General features: G+C 41.8%; 1 protein-coding gene across 2 annotated transcripts; it reads right to left on the bottom strand.

The window, feature by feature from the left end:
* Positions 1–16,736: 16,736 nt before the first annotated feature.
* Positions 16,737–20,569, bottom strand: irx5a (iroquois homeobox 5a). 2 transcript variants are annotated; one of them, XM_023429629.2, is made up of 3 exons: positions 19,821–20,569; positions 18,451–18,856; positions 16,737–17,737 (listed from the first exon to the last, which is right to left on the bottom strand). In XM_023429629.2, the coding sequence occupies exons 1-3, from the start codon at positions 20,076–20,078 to the stop codon at positions 17,028–17,030; spliced, it is 1,374 nt and encodes a 457-aa protein (XP_023285397.1). In that variant the 5' UTR covers positions 20,079–20,569; the 3' UTR covers positions 16,737–17,027. The 2 variants fall into 2 exon arrangements, with proteins under 2 accessions (XP_023285397.1, XP_023285398.1); XM_023429630.2 differs by having other exon boundaries at positions 19,836–20,553.
* Positions 20,570–27,832: the final 7,263 nt, after the last annotated feature.

The following is a 27,832-nucleotide window of genomic DNA, read 5'->3' as shown; positions in this document are numbered from 1 at the left end:
TTTGTTATTGGAAAAAGACAGGTGGAGACTGAGCCGAGACATGTTTTATCAATTTAGTTATGTGTCTTTCAATGTATCTTAACGTACTGGCATAATACAACCCGTGTTTTACTGTAATTCCACTTCTGATTTAGAGGTGTCTGTCTCTGGCAGGAAATGCGGTGAATGCTCCTTCTGTAACGACTGACTGTGGAGAAAGTGGCTGGAGGTGATTGGGTGTTACTGTGTGAATCCCGTGTCAGAGACGTGTCACCGAGCGTGGTCAACAAGTTCATCAGCAAAAGAAAAAAGGTGAGAGCGAGACTGTGATCAGCTTTCACATACTGAAACTGTTTAGTAAGTGTATCTCATTATGTGTTGTGTCCGCTTGGTTTAAATCCAGAAGGATTGTCCAATTTTTTGTTTGTTTTATGTAGCGTTTTGATCATTTGGTAAATATATGGAAGGTTTTGTCTGGTAGCAGGAGAAGCGGCATTTAGCACACACACACACAAACACACACACACACACACACACACACACACACACACACACACACACACACACGTGAAGGCCCTTATACCCTAAGCCAATCTAGGCCAAACTGAGCTGGACAAAACCCATTACACAGCTCAAATGACGCTTGGTGGGTAGACTGGCATCAGTCAAACCCACAGGCTGCCCCGGGGTCACACCAAAGCTGGCACTTAGAGTTTTAACACACAGACAGCACACACATTATCCAGCTAATGATGGAATTACAGCACTGACTCACCATGTAGCTACATGTAAGCGATGGGAGGACGGCAATAGATTATCGCCTGAAAAAAGAGGAACGTTCGCAGGAAAAGCAGCTGTCAGTGAGAAAGAAAGAAAGCAAGAAAGAAAGAGAGAGAAAGAAAGCAAGAAAGAAAGAAAGAGAATGAAAAGGTGGAGATAAACTCCAGAGAAAGGAGGTTTAGATGATTGTAATTATGACTCTTTATAAAACGCTCAATACTGTCATTATCATTGAGTCATATGTCCATGCAAGAGAAAGGGATGTTTAAAGGGATGTGTCATTGGTGTCTGAGGTTGAAATGAGTAGGAGAGGTTTACACTGGGACGAAATGAGATATACGGACTGTCCTTTAAAACTGGCACAGTCAATAAACAAGTATATCCAAAGGGACGTAATGGATTACGGTGACACTGTGTGGGTGTGTTTTTTTCCCTGTGTGCAGATATGTGTATGTTTTCATTTGTTCCTGAAATGGACACATGTGGATATGTTTAAATGTTTATATGCTTGTATGAATGTGTACTCATGCTGTGGGTAGATGTGTATAAGTGTGTGTGTGTGCGGAGAGCCCAAAGTGTCTGCGCCTTAATACCAAGAAGCTGTAAGTGCGAGTGCAGTGACTATAGGCCTCTATGTTGTGGTGACTCTGTATAAACGCTGTGGTTGCTCTGTTTTCTTACTTTGGTTTCAGAGCGAATGTCTGAAAAGTTCATATTTTCAATGGCAACTCTGAAGGAACCATAAATTCACAGGGTGCTGTATTTTTATCCTCTTCGCATAATGAAAGTTCCAGAGGACAAAACAGTCCCAGTGAGGGTGGGGTGGGTTGTGAGAAAGCAGTGTGGGGGTTGATTGTGGTTTTGGGGACATAAGAGAAGGGTGCAACTCTACTGGACATGTAGCTGTTTGGGAAAAGCGACTCTGAGAAGTGTTCCCCAGCCTTTGCTCCCCGCTCAAAAAAACAAACCTTTGAACAAACAGTGTGCGGGATGTCTGTCGGCTTTTCCAAGTGAAATCCAATCGAGCTGGGTCTGAATATTCTCAAGCAAAATGGCTCCAAGTTCAATTACACATTACAAGCCGCATGACAGTTTCCATTGTGTAATACTCAATCTAACAAGACTGCGCTAAATCAGCCAGGCACCCTTGTTCACACTGGAGTCAGTGTGCCGAGACAGGAGGGAAGGGCCCTCGACAAGAGGCCCTCTTAACTACTCTATTATGGTAATATATACCTGTAGAGAAGTGGACACCTGAGACCCAGAGCCAAGCAGCTAGAGGCAACTAGCTAACACTGGTTGCACCCTCTTGTACTTGACTGTTGTCAAACTGTTATGGTGCTTGTGCTTTTGTGTTGATTGTGGGAGCCTGAGTCATGAGCAGATTATCTGGTGGCCCTATAGCCTTGGGCTTAGCTCTTGTAATATATACAGAAAGGCCTTTCCTTCAGTTACTGCTTAGAGGACAAAGTTTGGCTATTCTGTACACAGATGATACAATGCTCATCTTGATAAATATCATTTAATCATCAGTGACACTTGACAGGTCCTTCAAGCTGGCTTGCTTAGTCTGTTCCAAAATGTAATTCACAGCTCATCCATGTAACCTCCTTTCCCTTTGGTGGCGGAGAGAGGAAAAGACAAGCCCCTCTTCTGGTTAGATCACTGTGGTGGTGGGAATGCTGGAACCAACCCTGTTAAAACTTGAAAACATTCCCTCTTCAAACCACCATGACTGAGTAGATTAGGCTCCCATCCGCAGGAAAACAATCTTATTTCCTGAAGATATTTGGGGCGTTTAATTCCGAAACAATGCTGGCTGGCGCACTGAGCCCCTTTATTGCATGCTTTTTTTTATTGCCATTCTAGAAGTTATTCAAATAAACCAAATGAGTGGTTCATTGAAATGTGTTAAGATGCACACCAAATACATTGATGTCAGGCTTAATTATCCCCCCAGATGAGTCTTTTCTTGTGTCTACACCCATTAAAGTCAAGGGAATAGAATCAGAGAAACACGCGTTGCTGTGTACGCGGTTCAGCCTTTGTAGAAGCCATGTCATTGATGACACACGGCTATATACATATTTCATTGAGACATGCATATTTTACAGTGTAATCCTTGGCACACCACTGCTTTGTTCACAGTACGTGGAGAGGCCTGAGGAGTGGGAGGTTTTCTTTGTGTGGGTCGTGTTGTATCAGTCAGAGACGATTTAGAAAAATCTAAATGTGTTCTGACAGTGTTCTTTCAGTGTTACTGTGAAGTCTTTGATTATCACACAGGAGTCTGCAGGTAAAAAAAAGCGCTATTGAGTGCAGATCCTTAATTATTGTCTTACTGGTCTTTGTAATTAATTGTTTTTAACAACTCCATACTGACTCTTTTTTTTTTTTTTTTACCAACAAACAAGAAAGAATGGAAAATTAATTTTGTAATGTGTATTTCACATGTTATTTTATAGCCTTCTAATAGTTTGATACTATTGACATTACTGAAAAGAACATTTCAATAATTCAGTTTACCGTCACTGCACTTGCATGTGGGCTGAAGTGAAATGGCATCTTACTCACAACCCAACACAAAGTCAGAGGCTGCGGCAGACTATACAGGAGCCGAGCGAAGCCAAATGTGCTTGTGCAGCAAACATGATTGCATGTGGTAATTTCCTGTGCTCTGTCTGCATGGCGTTGTGGTTGGAAGAGTGATTATACTGTGCCAGAGAAATGCTAATGTATGTGTTCACAAGAGACATAACATCCAGACACAATTAAAAGCACAAACAAGTGTCAGCCAGTGTTTGCGTTAATAACCAGGTTCGGTGGAGAGGGAGTGAGAGGGTGAGAGAGGGACAGAGAGAGAGAGTGAGAGTGTGGTCACGAACACGTGTTGCCCGCACTCAATGGAGGAAAGAATGGCAGCACTTATAAGTGGAATCCAACTGGAAACAAGGAGGGGAGTTGTGTGGCCGCTGGGATAAATATCGACTGTTAGGTCATACCCCCCCCCCCCCCCCCCCCCCACACACACACACACACACACACACAAACACACACACACCCCTAGCTCAAGTGGTTCCCCCCAAGAATTCCTTCCCCCCAAACAGTACCAAGCGTTGAGTCACAGCAAAGTTCAGAGGAGTAACTTCAACCGTATCATTCACAACTAATAGCCCTGTGTACTCTGGCTACTCATTCTACCAGCATTTGATCATTGTGTTGTGTTAGGTGCCTCTGGTCCTGCCTCTCTCAGACTTAGCTTAGGCTCACCCGTACAGACAGCCAAGGCAGAATTCAGTAAAACTTTACCCCAACCGCTGGTCAGAAAGTGCCTGCGGTCAGGGTTGGCTTGGGTGGAAACAGGAGATTCAGGACATGCTGTTACAAGAATAACGTTATACTGGATAGCATATGTGACTGACAGGGAGATTAGAGAGACTGAAATGATTTCTGAATGATCTTCATTACCACTTAAAAGTAAAGTATTTGATGTTTACATATCCCCAGCATGTTTCAAAGTGTTCATATTACTTTGCAAACGTGTGTATTGTTGTAAAATACACAAGCGCGTGTTTGCAGACACATGTAGACGTGCACACAGGAGATTTGAGAGAGCGAGAGATCTTTATCAACAACTGATTGACCAGTGTCAGGGTTTGCTAATACTAATGAGGCTGGGAGTTCTGCTCTGATGTTTTCTTTATTGATCGTAGGCTAGTACATCTTAATTGGCCAAGTTCTTCAGAACCTGAGATGACCTATCAGTGTTTAATGTATTCGCACATTCCTATGCATGCACTGACATACATTTCTAACTGTGGAAAGATATATCGTAGCCAGATAAGAGGGATGACATACCGACCTGAAATATGTTTAAGTGATCCAGCTATTTACCTGTGGTAAAGGTGTTTCAGATTTTTCTGAGTGTCATGTATTATCTTTCAGTGACATTTTTGTTGGACTTGGTGGTGATCATGCCAGATGTTGGTGTCTGATCGCCTACGGTAAAAACATGACACAACACGATTCAAAAACAGATCCCTCTCTTTAAAACACTATTGCTCATTCATTCAGGGGGAGATCACATATCGTGTTCGTCTGTTGCCAAAACACAAAGTGTCTCAAACTATTCCAAGATTACAGCCTGAGATAGCTCTGCTTATCCATCTGTCACCATACAGAGAGTTATCTTCTCTTGTTTAAGTCACTCAAGCTCAACGTCTAATCTGAAGCGCGTGTGTGTATGTGTGTTTGTGTCACTTCCATACGTGGTGTAGCACTCTAAACAGGCTTTATGTTGAGAAAGAATGTGTGGGAGAGAAGCCCAGTCAAAGCCTCAAATATTTCCCCCTCACCCTTCCTTCTTCGTGCATGCTTTTAATTTAATATCACTGAATAGCAACTATTGCAAAAACTAGACTTATATTTATGTGAGCATATTATATCTTTTTTTTTTAAAGTAGCATACAGATCAAGTGTGTGTTTCCCCATCTGTGCCTACAGAATGTACCTGTGTTTGCAGTCTCTCTCCTTTGTCCTCTAGCATCAGTGTGCCCTTTGATAGTCTCAAGAACAAGGAGCTCTTCCTCACAAGGTCGAACACTTAACTATCAGGCTGTGCTATCGATGGCTGGTGACTTACAAATCATAAGTATTGATCATGGCAGGGATCATTTTCAGTGTAGGGCAGACCGTAAAATCATATCCACTTAGGCTTAATGGCCCACATTAAAGCAATTATGCACACAAACTAGGACTGTCTAACTGTACGCATATTATGCTGGTCCATATATCTTTTTTTTTTTCTTTTTACTTTGAATTTTTTTATCCATGCAATTTTGATAATGAATCACGGTTTTACTTGCTATTGACTGCCTCAGGTGGAACAGTTGTAATTGGTTGAGTGACCCCTCATCAGCTCCACACCCTGTAGCCTTGTAGGTAAAACTGCTCAAGTCGATGACATAATGTGCGTAAGGTTTTTATATGTGTGTGTCAATACTCATGTATTTACTAATGACAGTGCGAGCACCGACTGGTGACCTGCTAATGAAGTCGGTGCATTTGTGAGTCAGTCAACAGGTCAAGGACTGGAGGAGATATCATAGACGTCCTCTGCTAGTGTGCCAGCGCACGGGAAAGCAGTTAAACCATTTTTAAGTTCATTTCAGGTAACACAGTGTATGTGCTCAAACTGTTGAATCAGGAAAATACCCATAGAAACTGATTACCTTTTTATTCACAAAGCCCATCTTAATCCACTACAAACTCAAAATTGTATTAGGTCGGCCTGTGTAATACACACACACTCAAATTCAATGCAACTGTACTTGAAATTCATTGTTTTTGGTCTCAGATGTGTACTGTTTACTGCATCTGGTCGTGTTAGGTGAGTTGTCAGTCAAAAAAAAGTATGCTTATTGTGATTCAATAAGCATTCTGGCAAACCACTAATCATCCTATGCGGCAAACTTCACTCATCTAGCACCTGTTAAGTAAAAAAACAAAAAACAAAAACATGACAAACATTTGCAGATACTGTCTGAACAAGGTCTGCTCCACAAGCATTCACTCCATCCAGAGAGACTGAAGCATCATTCATTAAAATTCCAGGATTCCCACAGACGACAGACGGTGTGATTATAACTTATTGGTGATATACGCAAATGAACCTGCTGACCGTTGGCTCAATGCGTTTCCAAAAAAGGATAAAAAAATAAAATAAAATGTTTGTAACTTGACATGTTTAAGATTACACCCCTAAAAATACTACCACACTGCATAATAGGAGGTTTAACTCTTCCCACTTAGCATACTGCACGCAGTACAAAACCATATGCATACTTGTCAAAGAATTGAGACAGCTTGTGAAGCAAAGCGCCCACTTAGAAACTTCATTCTTCACGCCATTTTTCACTCTGTTGATTCCATCTTTTGTTTAATAACCACTTTCCCCTTCTTCCTTTTTATCTGCTTTAGGATGAAACATGCTCATGAAAAATTTATCGCTGTGATCTGCATATGCCGATTCCCCTGATTGGGTTGCCGTCTCTTGTTTTGAGGAAAAGGAGTGAAAGCAATATCAGGCAGCACTGAGTGAATCTCAATTTCTCCTTTTGACAAATGAATTTTATCTCCGCCATGCCAGCGGAAGAGGTTATCAGATCCAGAGTGGCCTATACCTAGGCCGCTCCATCCACTCCATCAAACAGAAAAAGAGAGGGGAGGGAGGGTAATGCATATTTAAAGAACTTTAACTGGTAACATTTAATGTTAAACACACGAGTGGCACCATGGGCTTCTCGCTATACTTGCAAAGACTTTATATAGCCTCTAATTTTAACTACAAATTCTGGGGTTATGATATATGGCCAAATTACATGCATGTTGTTAGAGGGGGAAACTGTGGCATGTGCTATTTTGCACACACAGAACAAACCAACATCAGTGGAATAGTATGCGCACTAGAAAGAGACAGAAAGTGAGCTTTCTCAGAAAACTTATGTCATCAAACTCTTTCATTATCTAACGTTTGCACCCAAGAGATCCACATTGCCTAGAAGATATGGGGTTATAATTGCTTTTATTGGTTTATTGTGTGAGCGAAGGAGCTCTTTGATGTATTTAAGGGACCAACCTAATGAATCAGTGAATCCAGAAACAGCCTATCCAGGGAGCTGTTCTCAAAGGGGGCAATGGTGGGGGTGGGGATTCGTATGCATCTGTGTTTGTGTGTGTGTGTGTGTGTGAGTGAGATGCTTGTGGTGTTGTTGGGGGGGGGGTTGCAACAATACGTTCTTTAGTTGCCAGCAATGGTGAACAAGCAAGGACTTAATAAAGCACAGTTGGCCAAAGAGCAGGGGATAGGAAGGCATGGGGTGTAATCAAGTGTAAACATCCTATACAATGTTGAACGGAGAGATGCGTGACCCCAGAGTTATGGGAGCGGGCTGGATGGGAGGGGGTGGGCTTATTTAGCAAATATGCAGAAGTGCTTTTGACCCCATAGTGACCGCTTCACAAGCACACCACCACAGACACACACAAACACACACACTCCCTCGCCGCCCTGTCAATCGTTAATCATCATTTGTGATGAGAGCGGGCCTTGTTTGAACAGAGGAATAGTATATGCGAACAACCTCGCTTTCATCTTTCAACATGTTCAGCGCTTCCCATGTAGATTGTCTATTTTTGTTGACTCATAAGACTTCGTAAAGGCTTCTATGCTTTTTTTTCTCCTCTTGCTCTCTTTGAGGCTGGTGCACAAGGGGTCCGTGAAGGGGTTGTTGTGGCGGTGGTAGTGGAGGGGAGAAGAAGCCACGTGGATCTGGTTACCCCCGGCTTTTCCCACAAAAAATGATCAGAGACTGAAAGTTGAGAGCGCGTGTCCCTCGCAGCAGATTTACCTGCATTTCCAGTTTAACCTTTTATTAAACTGCCCATTGTGCTCCCACTCGGCCACAGACCCTCGGCTGCATTCTCATGCCCATCAGGTCAGCCAGGTTAACAGCCGAAGGGAGGTATCGGGGAGGAGGGCGACACTATGTCATCTCTGCCCCTCTGTCGCTCTGGAGCCTGTGCAACACATTGGCAGAAAGGGAGAGAAGTATATACTACAACCGTTTGATGAGCAGCAGGGCAATAAATTCATTAATCATCATTATATGCCTCATCAAACTCTTTGCCAGCCTCTCCATGGGAGTTACACAAATTAGCCAGTGAAAAAAGCAGTAATTTTAGAGGAGCTAGGTAAGTGCTTTTTGATTGCTTTCTTGAACAATGCTTCCCCTGACAAGCTAATAAATCAGATCTTTCTATACTTTAAGTGCAGCTACTGTGAAGCCAATCTGAGCTCCCCAAACAAAAAAAAAGGGAGGCTGTGTGGGACAAGGGGTTTTACTACAGCCAAAGCTCTTTCACAGATTTGTTTTGGATTCCTCCTCTTTATTCTGCAACAAAGAGGCCCGGGTACAAAGCTTTTGATAACTGAATGAACTGCTGTTATGTCTCCAGATGCAACCAGGGATTTTCTCATACAGGATCAAAATAACCTCATGTTTGACTTGAGATGAAAAAAACCTGAGCCAATAGTGACCATATGGTGCAAAATTCAATTAGCTCTTCTTTCTTCCCCCCCTTTCTTTTTTTTTTTTTTTTAAGCTAGTCTGGTTTTAAACATATTAGCTCGAGCGGGATACATAGACAGACGCATAGCTGCAGCTTGCAAGCTTTAGCCTATACAGAGAATCCTAGCTGGCAGGTGATGCATACCTACTACAGTGATCATATCCTTCCATCCAGATGGCTATTCCATGCAAGACCAACAAATCATCCATCAGACTGGAAACGGCTCCTTTATTGAAAATGAGGTCAATAGATGATTTGAGCCTGGTTTGTGGCTGGCCACGTTAGCCTGCTCCAGGTATTAGCAGCTCTCAGTTAGTGTGTTAGATGGGAGGTTTCATGCGGGAAGGGAGGCAGTTGGAGGGGTTGGTGAGGGGGGGGGGGAGTTAGGGGTGGTCTTTATCTGTTTAAAGCCCCTCTCTGATGAGATTACCTATTGGAGTTGGCTGTAAACCACCCTGTTAATCAGGGTGCAGCAGCCAACACACTCCCACTGGCATGCAGCCACGGCTTGATTTTTTTTTTTTTTTTTTTTTTTTTTTTTTTTTGGATGGTGATGGTGGCAAAAAAGAAACTACCAAACATATTTCATCTGTAATCATCTGCTAATGTCTGGGACATTCAGGTGTCAAGTGTAATGTGAGCAAACACGTACATCTACTAAACTGATTTATTTTCCTCCATGTTTATATTTAGATTCGGCTGCCATCTAATTTGTCCGTTGAATGACAAAACCGAACAGATACCTGCATGTACCAAGTGTGCCAGTGTGGTGCCTCTTGATTGGACAGTTTACGAGTTGCATCACTCGTAGGCACTTTACTAAATTGGCACTGAGACACCGTCACACATGGGGCCGTGCAGCTTCCTTCCCCTCATTGTGTGGCAGTGAGGGCCAGTCTGGAGCAGAGAGTTCTGAATGAGTCCAGCAGTGGCAGCGTCTCCTCGCCCCTCCTCATTAACGTTCTCTTCACACACCGCTGAACTGAGCAGGGCTCAAAATAACTTGGGGAGGGGGATAAAAAAAAAAAAAAGGCAGTGCCTCGTTTATCTCCATCTTGGGAACTGATCCAATTAAGTAAGTGCCCATTTGCATCCATCAAACTACACCAAACTGGGAGGAAAAGTGGAAAGCTCAGAGCAAAACAAAAAGGGCCGGCAGTGAGAGAAGGTCCATTTGTTGTGCAAGGTGGTTTGGAGAGGGTAAAGTGTCCCAGGTGAGCGGTGGATAATGGTAATGTTACAGGCAGTGTATGTGTGAGTGCTCATGTTGGAGCAAGTGTGTGAGCACAGGCATTATAGCGGTCATTAGGACAGATATCTGTGTGGTAATGTGGAGCAGATGTTGAGAAGAAAGGGATCATTTAAAAAGGGCAAATGTAAATAAACAGTCAGGCAGCTTGGTTCCCCTCCTCCCTCCTGGACCCTGTGAAGTCACTGAAAGAAAACAGTTCATCAATCTTCATCACAACCATTCATTCTGTAATATTAGAGGTTCCTTATTGTACATAGATTGATGTTCTTTTTTTTAACGTTTCCTTACAAACCACATCTACTATATTATGACCTTTAAACAAATTTACACAGTCACATCTACAGAGACACTGACCCTGGTGTAGCCCAGTAGGATGAGATCAATACTTTTAGTACGCATGTGTGATTGAGAACTCCTGAGGAGGATGCTGCATTGTGTGAGGTAGCAGGGTTGTGTCACAAAACACAGGCATTAGTCAGTGTTTCAGAAGTGGGTGTGCTGAACTTGCTCACCTTGTGACCAGAGTGAGGGAGGAGCCAGGCGAGGATACAGGCAGGACCTGTACAGAGTCACAGGAGGAAGAATCTACCGGTGTCTCCACCTCCAGACTGGATGCACACACTTACTGCTCTGTGGCAGTGCATACCTGAGGGGCTTTGGCGTGGAATAGTAGTCCCTCCTGCATGTGTGTGTGTGTGTGTGTGTGTGTGTGTATATGTGTGCACATCACCTCCTCCAGGGCAGGGCAGAAACCCCCAGTGTGAGCGCCAGTAAGCCCTTACATGGCCACTGAACACAGACCCTTTGCAGTCACAGGGTCAGAAGCTCACGCCATACTGCTGTCAGAGCAGATTGGTCAATGAGCAGCCCTTTTCAAGGAGTCAAGGTGCTTTCAGAGAAGGCCTGTGTGTGCCTGCATGCGTGTGTTTGTGTGTGTCATGTTATTTATACATTAAGATTAGAGAATTAGTTTGCACAGTTGAAACATTTTGGAGAATTCAGGCTGATTATATAATTATCCAACCCTGAATGTAAATGATCACCTTTATAAAAAAAAAAAAAATCTGTTATATTTTTATTTACAGTAATGAACACATTTTAACAACCCATCTATACCTTAATAGACTTATTATTATTATTATTTGCCACTGTAACTCAATCCCTCAATTTTCCTAACCAGCCCCTGGCCTCCTAGGACTTCATAGTTCATCACTCTCCCTTAATGTTTTTTTTCCCCCTTCTTCATAGAAATGTTTTATTTATGTTGGGGGGAGGTCACTTAAAACATCTCACAGCTGAAAATTACACGTGTAATCTCTCCCAGAGGAGCTCTATGGAGAAATAGAAAAACAGTCAGTGAAGTGCAAAAAAATAGTGGTAAATCACTCTCTGCCACCTTATCTGGGCCGCTTTACAGTCTGCTCAAGACCGTTTTATAACTCCACTTAACATGAACGTTGGAGGTGTCAAAGGCTTGAGACTCACTCATTTTTTTTTTTTTTTTTACCATGGTTCCAGGAGTGGGTGGATATACACACATTTTATAAGTCAATTGTTTGATTTGAAGTGGGATAAAAACTGAATTCGTTTTACAAGTTGTTTTACCCGAACACGGCGCAGATCCTGTCGACTGCGGTCTCAAGTCTCATGTCTCGCCAGAAGACTAAAGCTGAAGCATTGTGTCCTTAATTAGCCTTCTCATTTAGCAAATGATGATGATTAAATAGCCGTGAGCAGTTACTGAACTCTTCACTGAGGCTCACTGAAGGAGAGTCACTCACTCCTTTACGGTTTTACACTTAATGAAAGAAAGAAGTGAGTGTGGCGCATTATGCAAGGGTTGCAGAAAAAATAAATAAATCAGAGCAAAAAAAAAAAAAGAAAAAAAGAAAAGAAGCAAGCAGCCAAACAAAACAACAACGTATAAGAATATAGCAGCATATCATAAGATATAGGGTTTAGGGGGAAATGTGTGCCTGCCTGCCACAGACACACAGCTGGTCCCTGTAAAACATTGCAGTGATTTTTTATTTTTTTTGGTTTGCTTTTGAAGTTGAAGGCTATTTTTGAAGAGGAAACGTGAAAATCCAGGGAAAACAAGTATCTCGACAGCCGAGTTCGTTCCAGTCACAGATATGAACGACCTCCTTTTCTGAAAAAGCCGCCCTCCTTTTATTTCAGACCTTTCTCTATCTCTCTTTTTTTTTTTTTTTTTATCGCATTTGGCAACACTTGTGTTGCTGCTCATGCCCCCCTGCGAATAAACTGCGCAGGTCAAGTACAGCGGGTGTCTATTTACACGTTTGAGCTGAATTTGACCCCAGCTAGTATGTGTTGTATCGTGTAGACGGACGTTTTATCAGCGGGCTGTTTATACGCTGTACCGTCTGGTCCGCTGAGTAATCGTGCGCTGATATTGGGAGTGTGTGTATCAACAGGTTTTGGTTTCACCTTGTGGTCTGACATACAGTAGCATTTGAGAGGCGTCCACTGTCCGGTGGCAGGTGTCTAATCTGTTTGGTCCACAGCTCCAAGTTTCTTCACAAGTCTGCCCCTGCAGCACATCTCCTGGCAAACTCCTTTTATTTCAGACTTGTATTTTGCAGCAGGTCCGTTTTGTGTGAGGTCAAATAAAAGATGGCGATTTCCAGTAGATTAAATGGGATTTAATATAAACAATTAAATTGCACATTTTAAAATGTCTTCATATGCTTTAATTTAGCCGGTGCTATGAATTTTCAATATTTATACCAGCATGAAAAGAAGCGTAAACTCCTTTAAGAGGAAAAGGGGCTTTTAGGTGGGGTAATCTGACACCATTAAGCTTTTGTTGTCTAAATATCCCATGCACTTACACAGTGGACAACCAAATTGAGTGGTAGGCAAATTTTGGATTAGGTGGCTTTACCTGTGATAAACCTGCACACTGGGCTGCACAGATGATTACAATAATAAAGGGATTATACGGGGCCACAAATGCCAGACTTAACTTTTCTTCATTAAATCCTGTAGTTCCCAAAAGTCTCGAAAACAAACAAGAAACCACGGTTTACTCTTGTTATTCATTAGTCTTATATTAGCACTATTTTCAGTCACCACTGAAAGTCTCCCTCGTGACACCAGCACACTGAAGTAGGCACGTAAATGTCGTATCTACTTTTAGAGTAAATCTGCATAAATAAGGTGTGATCATCCACAGAGTAGCCCGCAAAGAATCTGTCGCTGGTTTTCTGTAGGTTTCAAAAAATCCGACAATTGTATCGTCAGTTTTTTAATTTTTTTAAAAATTTTATATCAGGATATTCTTATTATTATTAATTTGGATTTGGAAAAGCCTACTCGGGGCAGTACACGCGGAGGTTTGCTATTTACGCATTGATTCGATTTTAGACAGGTGGACAAAAAAATTGGATTTGATTTTTTCAGGCCTGAGCAGGATATATAAAATTTAATTCAGTAAATTGTAATGAAGCGTTAATCGCGGCCTTCAGACTTCATGTAGCCAGTGGCCTTTTAGTTTTGAAAAAAAAAAAACATCGTTTAATTGATATGACGACAGTAAGAAGAAACTTTTTTTTTTTTTTTTCAAACATCCCGGAATCTGCTTGTGAAGGCTGAACAGTAACAAAGTCGGAGTGAAGGGTACAGACCTTATCCTCCTCTTTTCTCTTCTGCTTCTTCTCCTGTCGGATTATTTCCCCCATTTTCACACGTGGGAACGGTTTCACCCCTACTTAGTATTCTCACACTGTAGCAATCCCAACAATGAGCCGACACGCCATTCAAGTGGAGGGGAAGCCAGAGACCGAGTTGTATAAAGTTGCAGAGAGGATCTCCCCTGTAGGCTATCGTGCCTCTGATGAAGGGTTGCAAATTCTCTCTCTCCGCTTCCTCAAGTAATCTGGGGTTAATGGACTGTCTTTTTTTTATCAGGCCCAGAAATAGAACAAGTATAATCAACGATCAAATATATATATTTTTTAATTGGTGAAAGGATTTTTTTTTATACGCAGCCCTATTGTGAACATGAAGAGCTGAAATACAGTGACATCAAAGCTGTCGCGGGTCCCCCCCCCACCCCCATATATCTCTGCTGTTAATGAAAATATAATATATCTATTTAAAATACTTTGACCTCTAACATTTTTCCAAAGGGACACAGTAATAATAATAATAATAATAATAATAATAATAATAAATAGGCTATATAATCAATTACAGTGCAAAGGATTAATGCAGACTCGACAGGAGCATCAAAGACCTCTTGTGTTTTCTCTCCCACTGGGTGTGATGTGATCAACAACAGTGGGGGGAGACAAAGCTGAATGGTGAATTTGAACATCATTAGAGGGGAAAAAAACACCACAAAATAATCTCTATCGTAAAACAGCACTGTACAAAAAAGTGTTGAAATAAGCCATTTCAGCAGTCAGACATGTTTTATCACGCCTGCCCCCTGGTCGCAGTCTCAGTTTAGATGATCATCCTCTCAACGTGTCCCGTCTATTTTTATACTGAGAAAGTTAATTGGAATAACATCATCAAGCGACTGTGCGCTTGACTCGCAGCGCTGTAACACCACATCCTCCCGCACACACACAAAAACATGACAAACCTATTTGACACATAAACGTCACAGTATTTACCTGGCCTCACACAGATGATTTGCACCCCAGAAATCGTGTGTATATGTTGTCCCTGTGAAACATGACTTCTTCAATCAATTCTGAGAAAACAACGCAATTTCTAATAAAACTCTAATACTCTCTTAGGGGACATTGCATCGAACAGCTCAATCCCCCGGGGATCAGCAAAGAAAAACATAATTATGCTATTTAGCCGGCTGATGTGTCGCAATCACTGCTCCAGCACACTCTGTCAGATTAAAATAGAGGGCCCGAATAGAGGACATTAAGGCTGAGGGAATTTTATAAACCCCAGGGGAGATTTCAAACTGGAGAAGGGGAAAGTAAACTACAGAGATTAATGGCAGCCATAAACAAGAGCATGCTGTCCCACTTCAATGGAGGTCAACCATAACAGCACCAATAATGATAATAATAATAATAATAATAATAATAATAATAATAATAATAATAATAGCAATAATAAAAACTATGTAATTGAAATAGTAATAGTTATTTAAAATGTACTGTAAACAAATAAAAAATAAATTAAAATAAATATAGCATAGCATAAATATAGCATTTATATATATATATATATATATATATATATATATATATATATATATATATATATATACACACACACACTCACACACACGCAAATAGCCTAAATCACATTTCACACATTTCAAAAAGAAATTGAGGCCTATGCTACTAAGGCTTTGTGGCCTACAATCTTTGCAATACTGACGAGGCTTCAAAATAATAATGATACTGTAATAAAATGATGATAATCTGATGATAATAATAATGATAATAATAATAATAATTAATAATAATAACGTGTTTTTGATACGACATTCACTTTTTCTTTTTTTGAATGTATAATTCCAACCTCAATAAACCATCAGGAAAAAAAAATACACCTTTCTTATCTGCAGTGGGAAATAGCCTTATGTTTTTTGTTCTGCATGTCGGTCAAATATGTAATTCGTGCCTTTTTTTTTTATCCACTTGTCAAAGTTGCTATAATCCTCATAATAACTGTGATCATTGTGTGTGCCCCATCGGCTCCACTTCTTTTTAACCAGGCCATTTGATCAGGGATGGGTTTCCGTGACGGATTAACAAAGAGTCCCCCTGAAATTAGGAGCAAGTGTGACACCTACCTGCAGAAGTTGGAAGAGTTAGAGGACAGTGCCTGGCTACCGGCTTCACAGTGCATGTGTCTGTCTCTGCTGTGTGCATCACAGCTTTCTCCCTTTTCTCCAAACAGCTATGTTTCACATCTAACGCGCCATTAAAGAGACTCTCCATTAATGATATATAATAGGGCAGTATGTTCTAAATGCATGGTCGCGTCCCTCTTAACAGCTTTGCCACGCCTTGGAAAATAGTAATGAGGTCTAAATTTGGCATAAAATCGAGCTCATTACCGGAGTTCACCACCTGATTGCTCTGCATAAAACACGATAGGTAATTGGGTTAAATGACTGCGCCTCGGTGTTGTTATTATATCAATATCCACTTTTAGAAACGTGCTTAAGTTAAAGAGAGAAAAAAAAAGCAGGCCCTGGATGTTTTTTAAGGATAAATATAAACTGTTGATAAGCCATAGACCAAAATGCACGTCCGTGATGTTTCCAGCATTTTCATACACACACAAAAAAATAAAAAAAATAAAAATAAAATAAAAAAAATCCTCTGAATGTTTGCACCAACCAAAACGAAACTGAGCCCATCACTTGTTTAGATATCCCAACATACTTTTGCTGAATGTAGGCCTTTTCTTTTCACCATGTCCTCTCTCACTGTCATGATATTTCGAAATGATAATTACCATTGAAACATCTGTCACTGTGCAAAATTTGTAATAATATTTCGTATAGATCAACTGGCCTTAAAACACTTCAGACACATATCAGGTCATTCCAACTGCTCCCCCAAATAATCGCTGCACAAGTATGTATTTTTTCCATAATTTACTTCAAAGATAGTGTGTTGTCCATTTTAAATACAAAAATGCTACATTAAATATACATGTTAGTCTTTAATACAAATAGACTCAGGCAGCTGCAGCGATTAAGACCATTCTTGTTACATTTTAGGATTAACCATTCAGAAACTAAAAATTTGAGGATAAGCATTTACTCAGAAAATAACTGTTCTTAGAATTTGCTTCATCATTCTTTTTCTTTTTTTTTAATGCAACCACAAAAAATAAATAAAAGTCCGCGGTGAGTGGAAAATATCAGGTATTAAATGTTTGACATACCTTTCTTTAGTTCATAAGGGGAGTCTTTACAAAGATCTACCTGCGTTTGGCCTCTGACTTTCTGGCTCTCTCTTACCAAAGCCTCTGCTCTATTTAACACAGTCTGGTTTAATCCATTGAAATGTGCCGTGGAGCCCGTGGTTACCGAGCCGTGGTTACTGTGAAGGTGTCCAAAGCTGCCACCATAGTTCGTGTAGCCGGGGTAGAAAGGGGAGGTGTAGTACAGAGGCCTGGATAGGACCGTGCTGTTGGGGAGCGGGCACTGAGGGGAGGACCGTGATGGAGACGCGTTGGTGCCCATTACTGCGCTCTGACCCAAACCGGGACAAGCCTGTGGCGCCTCTCCGCTGCCCTTACACCTGTCTGAGGACGTGGCGATCTCCGCAAGGGACCACAGTTTTGGTTTAGGGGCCGAGGGGGGCGAGTGGATAACAGAGGTCACGTTGCTGGTCACCGTACCCGGTGCATGGCTCAAATCTGACGGCTTGTCTTGTTGCGCAACGGTCTGGTTCCCCCGGGGCACCGCCGAGGGAGACGAAGTGGTTGGTTTTGAGGAATCCGGCAGCAAGTCTGTAGTCCGCTCCTCCTGGTCTTTTAACTCCGAGTCGCTCAGAAGGGGATCCGTGTCTTTGCCATGGCTCTCCTCTTTAAATCTGTCGCAGCCTATGTCCCCTGGGTTCAGCAGTTTATGATCTAAAGCACAAATAAAGAACAGAATTACTGCCAAATAAGCCCAACATTAAAACGCTGCTAACATATGGTTTAGGTAATCGTGAGGCAAGTGAACACCAATGCAAAATGAAATCGGATCTATAAAAATAATTGGGCTGCTTATGCAGGTTTTCCTGAAAAACAGTTATTGTGTGTGCCATAAATTGACCTCATAAAGATGTGTGCCAGCCTGAAAAGGTGAATGAACTCCTCTCCACAATTATGAAAGAGCATAAACAGTGTTGCACAAGCAAGAACAAATGTGGTACAAATTAAAGTCTGAACATACATTATGCTGACTATTTTCATTAAAAATATATTTTCCGAATAAAATGTAATTTCATATCAGTAGTTATGATAATAAGCGTTAAACAATGGTTAAAAACTGGATATAATTATCATACAATGGCAGTGATTTTTAACCAAATACCCGGCGCAGTAGAGCAGCTGTATCCTTATTATGCAGTTAAAGATAAATTGACTGCTAAACACTCTGCGTCACCAGCAATTTCAGCCCCTGAGAAGTCAAACGAGGGGAGTTCAAGGTGATTATTATTTAAAGCAATTGTCCCATTATAAATAATATACCACCATTAACCAGCAATCAATTTTGCACCCTGAGTGGAAACGACTGCTATGAAAAATTGATGATTTTTTTTTTTTTGCCCTTTTTTTTTCCCTCCTGCACCACCGACCTGCTTCTGTGTCTGTGGAGTCTCCCTTGTCTGTGGGCTTGTTTGGCTCGTCGTCGTCATTTTTCTCCAAATCAATATTCTCGTCCTCCTCCTCGTCCTCGCTCCGGTTCCGGGGGGTCCAGGTCATCTTGTTCTCCTTCTTTAACCTCCTCCTGGCGTTGGCGAACCAGGTGGACACCTGGGTGAGGGTCATTTTGGTGATGATGGCCAGCATGATCTTCTCGCCCTTAGTGGGGTAGGGGTTTTTGCGGTGCTCATTGAGCCAGGCCTTCAGGGTGGCAGTGGCGTCCCGGGTTGCGTTTTTACGGTATGCTGGGTCACCATAAGGGTAGGTGCCCAAGGGTGCTGCGTAAGGGTGGTATCCTATTGAGCCCGCCATACCCGTAGTGTGGTCATAGGGAGAACTCTGTAATAAAAATAAAAACGTAAAAGTGTGTAAAAGTTTAGTCACATTCCCTTTTTTTTTCTTAACTGCTTCAGAATAGTTAAAAAGACAAATATGAACACACACATACGTGCACACGCACAGACACACATGAACCACACACACACACACACACACACACACACACGCACACACACATACAAACACACACACACACACACACACACACACACACAATTACACTGGCTTCAATCCAGTAGCTCAACTTTGGGATTATTGTTTATGGAGTTAGTTTGAACTTGATTTGAAATATGATCTTGTGTTTGTATGTATTTCTATTAATATTTGCATGATATCAGCCCACAGCTGCATTTATTCTCGCCATTAAAATAGTATAATTTGCAGTTATGCTGACGTGTTGACATTATGCATGAAGGGCCTAACATTCTGTTTCTTTGCCTGTTGTAATGGGATCAGTCTTTGCGGTAACTATAGGCCTACAGAACCAGTCTGTATGAATTACTTGTGTTGCCATGAGATCAGTCACTGAGAATACAACATAGAAAATCAAAAAAATTCCTGTCTATTTTTCAAAAGTTGAAATATTTAACTTTCACAACGCGCATAACTAAAAGAGAGAAAAGAAACAAATACGGTGACCTAAATTGCCTTCAGACCGCGCGTTGTAGTCAGTTATGAGCGTGGAAGCTCCGGCAAAGCATTCCCCACTCTTTCGTATAAAAAAACAACAGTTAACTTAAAGACCACGTAATAGCACAGTACTCAGTAAAATTAGTTCTGTTCGCTCAACAACACGTTTTCTGGACCTGCCATCCTGTCTTTGTATATCCATGCGCTCATCAGTGACGCACATTTCTTCCTAATCGCTGGACTCACAGCGGACTCACAGCGCTGACACTGAAATCTTCTATAACGAGCTAATATCCTCGCTTTTTTTTTGCTTCCTATTACAATGAATAATCACCTTTAGTTTACTCACCACGTACGAGGTGAATGTGGCAGCTGCCGCCGCGTCTGCACTGTATGGTAAGTGGGAGTTGTAGCCTGGCGAGGCGCTGGTGAACGCAGTAGATCCGGCATAGGGCGCAAAAGCAGATCCCGAAGAGGATCTCCCAAGTTCCTCGGTTCTGGGTCCGGATATAACGCTGGTGCTGTACGCAGGGCATGAATACAGGGCTAAAGAAGCGGACGGCTGGTACAAGTAGCCCTGAGGATACGCCATGCTGGAGCCCAGAGAGTATAAGCCACTTAACTTGCGCACTTTCCCCCCTTTATTTTCTCATGCGCTGCTGTCGGAGCGCATAGAGCCGTGTGTCTGCAGACCCGCTGTCTGTCCCCCCTTCTAAATGACAGTGGTGAAGACAAAAAAAAGTAAGAGTGACTAAATAAAAAATCGGCTTAGATACTGAATGGATTGTTTTGGTCGCTGCCAGTCAGCCGCTGCCCGTCGGATGTTTTGTCTCGTTTTGTTTTTCTGTTGCTCCCTTATCTGAGTTGCACCGTCGCTCTCATGCCCGTGCAGAAGTTTTTTTTTTACCCGTCGGACGGGGGCTTTGCTTGGGAAAATGTCCTGCCAAGATGCTAAGTTGGAAATTGAGGATCCTGACGCCTACTACGCTGCACACTATGCTCCTCCTCTCGGGGTGTAGTCACCGAAGGAAAAGGCAAGCTTATGTTGGGTAACCACAGCCCTGCCCAAATCCATGCTCTCTCTCTCGCTCTCTCTCTCTCTCTCTCTCTCTCTCTCTCTCGCTCTCTCTCTCTCCCTCTCTCCCTCTCTCCCTTTTTCTTCCTCACCCCATCCTTTCTCTCGCGTTAACTAACAATCCTTCTCATTCTGTATTTCTCTATTTTTTTTTCCTCTTTAACAAGGCTCGTTGCAGTAAGTCTCAAGTGCGTCTGGCAGCCCCCCCTTTGGATGGCGACATCATGCGAGTCTGTCAACTCCCAACTTTCTTCTTTTTTTTTCCCAAATACGAAGCCGTCACTTTCACACTTGATCAATAACAAATCGGCTGTTGTGTGCCAGGATATGGGCTTGCAAGATACCGGCAGGAATTAAAAAGGCGCTCCACTGCTGTGCTCTCTTTTTGTTATTCTTTCTTTCTGCGTAAAAAAAAGTCGTCATTTTAAATATGTGCGTTATATCAACAGACTGGTGCTCCGTGATCTCCGTGCGCCTTGTGTTAAAATCCGCAGTGGGAGTTTCAGATGGATTACTGCTATTGTGCATTGTCGACTTTCTAACGCCAGACGCATATTGCATTGGTAAGATATATGACAGCTGAAAAGTGCAAGTAAGATGGCGCAAACAGCACTCGACCGAACGGCTCTATCAGAACGGTTATTGTATGCCAACAAACTTTTCCTCGCTGCCATTCGTGTGTTGTGGTCGTAGAAGTAGCTATGTTTAGTCTGCACCGCCACTTGTGTTTGAACGATTTACTGTGGCGACGGTTAAATAGTTTTTGTAATAGATCCTGGAATAAACCAGTCAGACACACACACTCAGAAAGTCATAAACCCTCAAGCCAGGGCAGATTAGTGCCAACTACACCAAATCCGCCTGGACCAGTGGATGTAATCTCATTTGATCACTGCAGATATATTTCTTCGCTGAAATATTGGATAGGCCATTTAATATGTCACCGTTATCGGCAACTACTTTTTTATATTTAATGGGCATTAGACATCTGCCAAATGTCTGTTATGCAATGATACATAAAATAAAAAATTTAAAATTAATTATTAAATTATGATTTTGTATTAATATTATTCTCGTCATTATTATTATCATTATTATTATTGTTGTTTTATTATTATTATTATTAGTAGTAGTAGTAGTAGTAGTAGTAGCAGTAGTATTTCTAATAAATATTATATTTTATAAGGCATTCAAAAATAGCTTTACCTGTTTAATGGGTTGCGGATAACTAAGGTGGCGTCAAGAAATATTACTGGGCTATACTAATTATTTTTAACTGTGTTTCAAATAGCCTATCTAAGAGCTGCTCTCATTCTGGTGATTGACTTTCCAGTTCAAGTCTCAGATAAGCCGAAAGGGATCGCTGTAGGCGCTGCTAAAGAGTGTGTGCACACACTCACGTGTTTTTTTACGCTCTGAAAACCTCTAGAGAGCAGAGAACGATGACGCTGGTACAGTGGGAGCCGACGCAGACTTAGGAACACACACACACACACACACACACACACACACACACACACACACACACGAGTGGAGAGAGGGAGAGGAAGGAGAACAGAAAGAAGAATGGATACACAAAGCGACCCTACAGTACAGCCTAATCAGATGACAGTGATACTATGAGACCTAGTTTCACAGCCTTTAGACAGTCAACTAATTACTGCAACTTTTTTTTTTTTTTTTTTTTTTCAATGTCGAAAACTGCATTTGTGTTTGTAGGTGCGTAAAAGTGGGTTACCTTCATGCAATATGCTGATCCGAATCTAAATCTCGATGTGTGGTGTTTTGACAGCTTCTAACTTTGTCGCTTCCTCTTCGTTATCGCTTATCCTTTTTTTTTTTTCCCTGAGAGAACGACCTCGGTTTTGACGCATGAAAACGGCTTTACGTGGCAAAGAAGAAGTGAATGAAAGATGGTGCATGCCACTTAAAATGCCTTAGGGAGCAAGTGTAATCTAAATTGGATATAGAGGCTATTATTACACAACATTATGCGTTGTGGCGGACTAATTGCGTGGCTGGGTGAGTTAAACCGTCAGTTAATGTGGCGGACAGGTTTCTGGAGCGCACAAGGTCAGCTGTGCTGCTCCCAAGCCTTTAGTGGTATACAGAAAAATGCTTGAAGTGTTCATGGGATTTTTAACCATTCTAAATCTGTGTCCTAAACCGATTAGTTGACACCAATTTTTCTTTGATGTATTAGCTGAGGGCTTTTGCCACTTGGAAGCCAATTGAAATTCAAAACAGTTTTCGCTCCAAATGCTTTGGGGAGATTTGCTGCAAATAATGGATGTAATTTATTTTTGACCTTGCATTTTTTTTTTTTTTTTTGAAGAGGGGGGTTATTAAATGATTAAACATATGTGCCGTATGCTACTTGACTAAACAACTGGAATCCCATACAGCCATGATTAGCCATTATAATTAAAGTAATTATTATTACAGCAGTAATTTTACCCGTTTTATTTATGTATTTTAAAATGTGATAGCCATGACATCAGCTGTTACTGCACTTTTTGTGTTTTTTATAGTGGTAATGTTGCTGGTATAACGTTGTTTATTACCCAAATGTATTAAAAATAATAACTGACTGTTTGTTTGTCTATGTTTTGAATTTGTTCAGATCCATGTTGAGGAAGTCTTCCTATGTCACCAAGCAGTCTGTGAAATGCACCACTCAACCCACCTAACACACAGGCATGCAGACACACACACACACAACACACACACACACACACACACACACAAACTTAACTGTGCCACCAATTAAATTCACTTTATTCACTTGTGGAAATTATAATTATTGCACAAGCACATGCATGTATGTTCTGATACAACACTCAGTCAGTTTTAAATCATTTGATTTATATGATTAATGTTTTACCTGATAAATATCACAACCGCTGCTCACATGATACACAATTCAGATTTGATGATTTTATTTAAGTTTGAAAATCACACAGTTCAGATGAAGCACAATGAGCCAATTTGGCTTTCAGGAGAGATAATCTATTTTCTGATCTCTTCTCTGTTCTTGCGATCTCTTTTTCTTTTATTGACTCGAATGAAGATGTATGGAGAGAGTGTGTGCGTGCGTGTGTGTGTGTTCAGTTTACTCCTGATGGGGCCCGTCCCCCCTCCCCCTACTCACCAAGATCCCCGCAAGGCTGAATGGCAGGGCTCTGGATTGGCTAAGTGATGAAATGATGACCCTATTATGAGAAGCGATTCCAAAATGAGAGGTATCAGACAAAGATTGCACCCTTCTCTCACTGCCACGCCGTCCTCCTGCACCACACTGCCAGCTGTGCAGATTATGATTGATTCGCTCGAGATGGATCACAGGAAGCACCCATTGATTTTTCAGTGTTTTATCAAAAATATTTATTTACAGTTGTATCCATAGAGCATATCCAGACTCGCCCCATACCCCCTTTTCCGAATGGGGGGGATGGTATAAAAGGGATAATTCTCCGTACTCCATGACAAGACAAATGACCTGTAATATTATTTCAGAAACGAGTCAATAGGCTCAGTGACTAAACGAATATTGATTGGATATAATGAAGCCTGAGTGTGAATATGAGCTCTTTCAGGGGCCCTGCTGCAGACTCCACTGTCAGCATTTATACAGTGATGCCAGACCTCTCCATCTGAGTGTTTTACACACTATACAGATCTGCGACTGCAGCTGGGACAAAATAAACCTCATGTTGTGAATATCACAGATGGTGAATCCACATACTTAACATTCCCTTATTCCTCTCACTGGTGTGTACCTGTATATTCTGATTCATGATCTGAGGGCTTCCGTGCCTGACTGTTGTCTAACCAGACCCACGGCTAGGCTAGAAAGCGTGTTTGTTTTGATGGTGCTATAGGTGCCATATGGTAATCATCTAAATCCCATACTACTTTAAAGCTCTTGAGGCATGTAGGAGGTACTCCTGCAATGCCTTCATGAAGGTAAAGTGATACAACGTACAAATCAAATGACTACCAGAATGCTAAAACCACAGTGTGGGAGCTGTGCTCTAGATATTTGCACTGACTTAATCCAATTGAAATAGTATGAGTGAGTTGCAGGGGCTCCCAGGTCTGTTGCTTGCTTATGTATGTGATGCATAATAGAAGTTGACGAGGTTGGTGATAGATCACAGCCCAGGTAATGTAAACACATTAATCCCTTAGGGTTCATGTGCATGTTCTTTCTCTTTTTCTTTTTCTCATCCTCTTTTTCCTTCTCTCTCTCTCTCTTTCTCTCTCTCTCTCTCTCTCTCTCTCTCTCTCTCTCTCTCTCTCTCTCTCTCTCTCACTGTCTCTCTGGGCCCCCCCTCTTCGCTCCATGTTCATCATCTTCGCTAAATGCGTTAGTGGAGCACAAACCAAAAGCAGCCTTAATCTGTCAACATGCCCTTTAATTGGAGGGAGAAAACAACACGTGCTTCTGGTTGTGCCATTCCTAAGTGCACATGCCAAAGAAACACAGAGTTCATGGAAGAAATGATCCCGGGAGAGCAGGGCATAATTAAAAGTATCTTTTAATAGGCTTGTAATGCTGAGCCTGACTCTTGTTGCCTTAAGTAGAGGGCGAACTCTGTGGCTGGAGACGGACATGCGAGGGGCTTCTGCTGAGGGAGCCTGTAAACGATACGTTGCCTTCGCCGTCATCAGACATGCAGTCTCTGCCTCAGTCACCACACTTGGGACAACAACCACTTTTCACCCCTGCCGCGGACACCTCGGCTCACCCATTCCCATGTTCTTTTGTTCCCCAAATGAGGGATTCTCCTCCACAACATCACCTCTCCTCCTTTCCTCCCTGGCCACTTTGGCAAGTCGTGTTCTGCCTCCTACTCGCAGCACCAGTGGGGAGTGAGAAATGGGACTAAGGGGTTGATTTGGGGCCTGCTACACTGTAATCAAATGAGACTGCTTAGGGGAGAGGAGAAGGAGGAGGTGGGGTATTATGTTCTGTCGTGCATTCCACTGCAGCATTGTTGCTTTTTTGTTTTTGTCAGGGCAGACTTTGATGCTGTATCCCCTTACCTTTGTAGTCCCGGCAGCCATGTTTCATAAACACAGAATGGGAAACATCCTCAGCATTAGAAATTTAGATTGCCGCTTTCCTCCTGCCACTCTGCATTCCGCACGTGCCCAGTCGCATTCTCCATCTCCCAGTGCTGAGGTATTAAGTTTCCTCTCCCATGCCTCTGATACATTTAAACATCTTACAATCAGCCCTTTTTATTCGGTGTGTCATGTATAATCTGTGGCAACAACAATGCCAGCATGGCTCTATGTTCCTTCCTCTCTCTGGGTACTGAAGTATTCCGCTGCCACTGTTTTGTTTCGGGACAATTGCACATGCAAAATGCTTACATGCTTGAAATTGAGAAGGTGCCAGGTGTTCAGTTTAGACCTTGTCTTTATGATTGAGAGTATAATGTTAATATTAAGCTAAGCATTCTATAGTGTACTCCTTGCTTTGTATTATCACACAGGGAATAGTCAGTGCTCAGTTGTCTTTGTAGTTAACTGAAAATCTCAATGGGGTACAGTGTAATGTTATTCTAAATCTATCTTAACTCATTAAAACCCAAAGTGTTCAGCTCTGCTTCCCGTATTTTATTGTCTTACTGCAGCCTTCTCAACGTACTGTATTCTCGGTAGACTAATTTTACATGTAATTGAATATTTAAATGTCAAACATTGATGAGAATCGTGGCAAAATAATGAAATTACCCCGACAAAAGGGCATTTTTATTAGACATGGTACAGATTCTACTTTTGCCATCAGAAATTTTCTTTGCTGTACTGTGCTGAGCCCCAGGTCTTCCTCCTCCTCCTCCTCCTCCTCCTTCTCCTCTTCATCTTCTTCTTCTTCGAGAGTATCCGTTTTGTCCAACATCTGACACACTGCCCTGGGTGATTGAGCCAGACGTGGAAAGCCAAAGCGGAGATGCTCTCCTTAATGCCTGACACCTGGTGCAGATTTGGAGGGGATTGCACTACAGGTACTGTCTTACCTCTTTCCCAATCCTTGAAAGTCCCTGAGGTATTTCCTTTTCTGTTCACGGCTGTGTTTGTTTCTACTCTGCTTTGCCACCCAACTCTCCAGCCTCTGTGAAAGTCGGCCCCTGTGTTGGGATTAGTGTGAGAAGGTGTGTACCTATCATTCCTTTGATACAGACTATTCTCATTTGTTAAGGTATTTTTTAGGCCCCAAAAGATATCAGTAGGATTAAAATCGAGTGTATCTCAGGTTTTCAAAGGGACAGAGCTCAGTAAAGAACTTATGTCAACCACCAGAGCTTTTTTTTTTTTTACGAAAAAAAGTCAACTGTGCACAGTTAATGTCTGTTTATAACACCAGAACAGAACAATTAACTGAGTCACCCAATTAGACGTGTTTCCATTCAACAAAGAAAGGAATTCATTTTGCTAGAATGAATATTGATATCAAAATATTTCCATTGCTAGAATCATTCATTTCCTAATCCCTCGTGTCTTCTACTTTGTATCCGTCTGTTCCTGTTGTTCACGCCCCCTCCTGCCTCCGCCACACCCTCTGTCATTACAACTGGACACGTTACTCAGGAGCGTTGCTGCTCACTTTACAGCTTGCAGGCACATCTGCAGGCTGTGTAGGGACAGCATGGCCAGCCAACACAAACACAGCAAGGACATCAAAGGCTGGCAGTCCCGGCCGCACCACCTGAGCACGTTGATTGCAATGCACCACAATGTCACCTGACCTGGGAGGGGAGAGGATTTTGTTGTGCCAGGAGGGGCCATCGTATCTATTATATGCTAGATTGACTTGCTATCATAATATACAGTATAAATAATACAGCTTGAAAGCATATACTAATAATATAATAATATTTTATTAGGATATTAGTAATATGTATATTTTATTGTTTGTTTCAGAAGATGTTCAGAGCATACATTTTTGACAATGTATAAATTCAACAGTTTTAGTTTAATGCAAAATAATAATATGATACTGGCTAACTCGAGCGATGCGTTGACAAAATTGTGATAGACAAGTTGTGAAATATGTGCCATCATCTTTGCCGGATATTAGAGTGAAATATATTTTGAGCATCAGTGAAACACATGCAAGTGCACAGTTGGTGAGCCTCACAGGTGCACTGTTTATGTTGACACATGCAACTCTCTTCCTGATGCAAATGCAATCTAAACATTAGGCAAAGGGAAGGCAAGCGTAGCCCATAAAGGCTGTGAGCTCCAAACACTTTGAACAG

The sequence above is a fragment of the Seriola lalandi genome, unplaced genomic scaffold, assembly GCF_002814215.2.
Source record: "Seriola lalandi dorsalis isolate HSWRI2012SDOR001 ecotype SW California unplaced genomic scaffold, Sedor1 jcf7180002054898, whole genome shotgun sequence".
In the NCBI taxonomy this organism is placed as follows: Eukaryota; Metazoa; Chordata; class Actinopteri; order Carangiformes; family Carangidae; genus Seriola; species Seriola lalandi.
The sequence above is the reverse complement of the archived record's forward strand: the minus strand, read 5'-3'. Positions and strand labels throughout refer to the sequence as shown.